The sequence below is a fragment of the Plectropomus leopardus genome, unplaced genomic scaffold, assembly GCF_008729295.1.
Source record: "Plectropomus leopardus isolate mb unplaced genomic scaffold, YSFRI_Pleo_2.0 unplaced_scaffold24244, whole genome shotgun sequence".
NCBI lineage: Eukaryota > Metazoa > Chordata > Actinopteri > Perciformes > Serranidae > Plectropomus > Plectropomus leopardus.
The window spans coordinates 1-3,490 of record NW_024626318.1 but is presented as its reverse complement, the minus strand read 5'-3'; the positions used below and the strand labels follow the sequence as shown (position 1 = coordinate 3,490).

The window sequence follows — 3,490 nt, the reverse complement described above, 5'->3', positions numbered from 1 at the left end:
GGGACGCTGCTCTGCATGTTTGTGGCTGCACAGACTGATGGGACGATAACTGTGGACACACATATCTGTCTTCCTGTCCTCACTCACATCAGAGACACGTGGTCTCGCTTTTCTTCCTTTCATAAACTCTGACTTCACACAAAACCCTCGAAACATCCAAAAATGTGAGACATGTCCTAAAATCCTAGAAACACCCCAAAATTTTAGAAATCTTAAATTACTAGAAATGTCCTTAAAACCTAGAAATGTCTTAAATTTCTAAAAATGCCTCATAATCCTAACAACATCGTAAAATCCTAGAAACCTTAAATTTCTAGAAACGTCCTGAAATCCTAGAGAGGTCTTAAATTTCTAAAAATGCCCTAAAATCCTAACAACAACCCTTAAATCCTAGAAACAGCCGAAAATCTGATCAATTTCCCAAAATCCTACAAACGTCCTAAAATTTGAGAAATGTCCTAAAACAAATCCTGTTGTATTATTTAATCGTCTCTCTGCAGGACGGCATGGAGGACGGTCACAGCGTCCCCCCGTCCCCGGTCGTCCACGTCCGCGGGCTCTGTGACGCTGTGGTGGAGGCGGATCTGGTGGAGGCGCTCGACAAGTTCGGCAACATCAGGTAACATTTTCCCTCCAAAACACTGCGCACGTTTCAATGGGCACGTTTTATTTAATGATCTGTCGCTCACTCTGGAGAGGACGGACACGAGGTCAACAGTCCAGAGAGGACGGACACGAGGCCGGGCAGGAGGTCAACAGTCCTGTTGACCCCGTGTCCAGTTCTGTTTCCTTTAAAATTGTGGTTGATTTTGATTTTTCCTTTAATTTTTTTTTTGTCATTTTTAAAAACTTTTTTGTTTTTTGATTTTTTTGTTTTGATTTTTGGACATTTTTTCCTGCAAAACAGTTTGGTGATTTTTTTTTTCTTTAACAGTTCGATTTTTGTTTTTCTTTCAAATTTTTTTTTTTGGTCTCATGTTTTTGGGCGATTTTTTTCATTAAATTTTTGAAATTTTAATTTAATCTATTTATTGCTATTTTCTCTAAAAGAAATGTGACAATTTATTTTTCTTTAAAAGTTCTGGTGATTTTTGCAAATATTTGTCTTATTTTTCCTAAAAAAATTCTTTGTGATTTTTTTTCTTTAAAAAACTGTTTTTTTCTTTAAATGTTTGGACATTTTTTTGGCATTTTATTTCCTCAAAGAAATGTTTTTTGTTTCGTTTTAGGTAATTTTGAACAAAAACATTCCTTCCAAACCTGCGGGCCCGCCAAAATAAAAATCACCAAAACGACACCATTTATCACAGCCAGAAGCAGATACTGCTGTCGGATTTACAAACGTCCGACTGTCCTTGAACACATCACGTTCGATGAAAACTTTAGTCTTTTTTCGGAGGAAACAGATTTGTGGCTTTAAAAATGACGGCGCGCCGTCTCTGCTCTGCCCGCAGCTACGTGATGATGATGCCGTTCAAGCGTCAGGCTCTGGTGGAGTTCGACAGCGTGGAGAGCGCCGAGCGCTGCGTGGCGAGCGGAGCCCGCGAGGCGGTCTGCGTGGCGGAGCGGCGAGTTTTCTTCAACTTCTCCACCAGCCAGAGGATCAACAGACCGACCGGCGCCGAAGACCCGTCCGGCGGGAACAAAGTCCTGCTGCTGTCCATCCAGAACCCGCTGTACCCCATCACCCCCGTGAGTCCAGATCCTGAACCAGGACCCCCTCCACCCGATCCCGAACGGAGACCGAACCTCCTCCTCTGGGACGGGTGCAGACGGGGGTCGATACGATTATTGGTTAATGCGACCGATTTTCGGAGCTGATATTAGCACTTACAATAAAAATGAATTTGGAATCTAACAAACTCAGAACTTTTAAAAACGCCGTCAGCAAAATGTTTCATCCAAACCGAAACGTTCAAAATCAAAAACAGAACGTTCGCTGCACGTTTTTTATCAGTCAAATAAGATTTAAATAAAAAACGCGTAAATAAAAATGTCTCGCCGACGTTTCACAGTTTCTCTCGCGCTCAAACTTTCTCTGCACTTTTTAAAGACATCGTCACATCGCCGATTGTTCGGATAAACGATAAACGTCCCACGAGCGCCGTCCTCGTTAATCGATTGTTTTATGGCGTGTAGCCCGTCAGAGAAGACGACGGTCGACACGCCGTCTGAGACGACACGTGACCTCCTGACGGGAAGTCCAGCAGGCCAATTTCTTTTTGTCGTCAAAGACTTTTTCCATCACTGCGTCACTTCGACCCACGGAGACACGGAGTGAGTGGTCGCCCCCGACAACCACGAAAACAACGAAAACAACACGGAGTTTCAGGATTTTAGGACGTTTCTAGAATTTCAGTCAAGATTTCATGTCAGCGAGGACAGAAATGTGGTTCAGTCTGAAGACGACATTCATGTCTCACATCAACAACGTCTCTGTCTCTGTCTCTCTCTCTGTCTCTGTCTCTGTCTCTGTCTCTCTGTCTCTTTCTGTCTCAGTCTCTCTCTGTCTGTCTCTGTCTCTGTCTCTGTCTCTCTTTCTCTTTCTGTCTCTGTCTCTCTCTGTCTGTGTCTCTGTCTCTCTATCTCTTTCTGTCTCTGTCTCTCTCTGTCTCAGTCTGTCTCTGTCTTTCTCTGTCTCTGTCTCTCTGTCTCTTTCTGTCTCTGTCTCTCTCTGTCTCAGTCTGTCTCTGTCTCTCTCTGTCTTTGTCTCTCTGTCTCTGTCTCTGTCTCTCTCTGTCTGTGTCTCTGTCTCTCTCTCTGTCTCTGTCTCTCAGGATGTCCTGTACACCGTCTTTAACCCCGTGGTTAACGTCCTTCGGATCGTCGTCTTCAAACGCAGTGGCGTCCAGGCCATGGTGGAATATCCTGACGGCGTGTCATTTACATGTTACACGTCTCCATCATGTTAACTGATGTCTGTGAAATATTTTCCTCTGCTCTGATTGGCTGCCTGCTCCTAACGAGTCATCCTTAACGAGCTCGTTAACGTTTGAATCAGCGGAGGACGCTCAGAAGGCCAAACTGGCCCTGAACGGAGCCGACATCTACGCCGACTGCTGCACGCTCAAGATCGAATACGCTCGGGTAAACACACACACATACACACTCTCACACTCACACACACACACACACTCTCAGTCTCCTGCCCACACACACATGCACACACACCCGAGGTGCTGTGCTCTGTCGCCCCCTGCAGCCCAACAGACTGAACGTCGTCCGCAACGACAGCAACAGCTGGGACTACACCAAACACCTGCAGCCAGGTACACACACTCACACACACACACACACACACACACTCACAAACACACACACACAAACACACACACACACACACACTCACACACACACAAACACACACACACACACACACTCACACACTCACACACACACAAACACACACACACACACATTCACACACTCACACACACACAAACACACACACACACACACACTCACACACACACACACACACACACACACA

At 45.2% G+C, this 3,490-nt stretch overlaps 1 protein-coding gene across 1 annotated transcript; it reads left to right on the top strand.

The window, feature by feature from the left end:
* Nucleotides 1-477: 477 nt before the first annotated feature.
* On the top strand, nucleotides 478-3,330 carry LOC121966380 (heterogeneous nuclear ribonucleoprotein L-like; the record flags this gene model as incomplete). The annotated part of the gene is made up of 5 exons (XM_042516483.1): nucleotides 478-619; nucleotides 1,455-1,692; nucleotides 2,778-2,863; nucleotides 2,991-3,087; nucleotides 3,203-3,330. Coding segments are annotated over exons 1-5 (662 nt in total), but the record flags the coding sequence as incomplete, so codon positions are not given.
* Nucleotides 3,331-3,490: the final 160 nt, after the last annotated feature.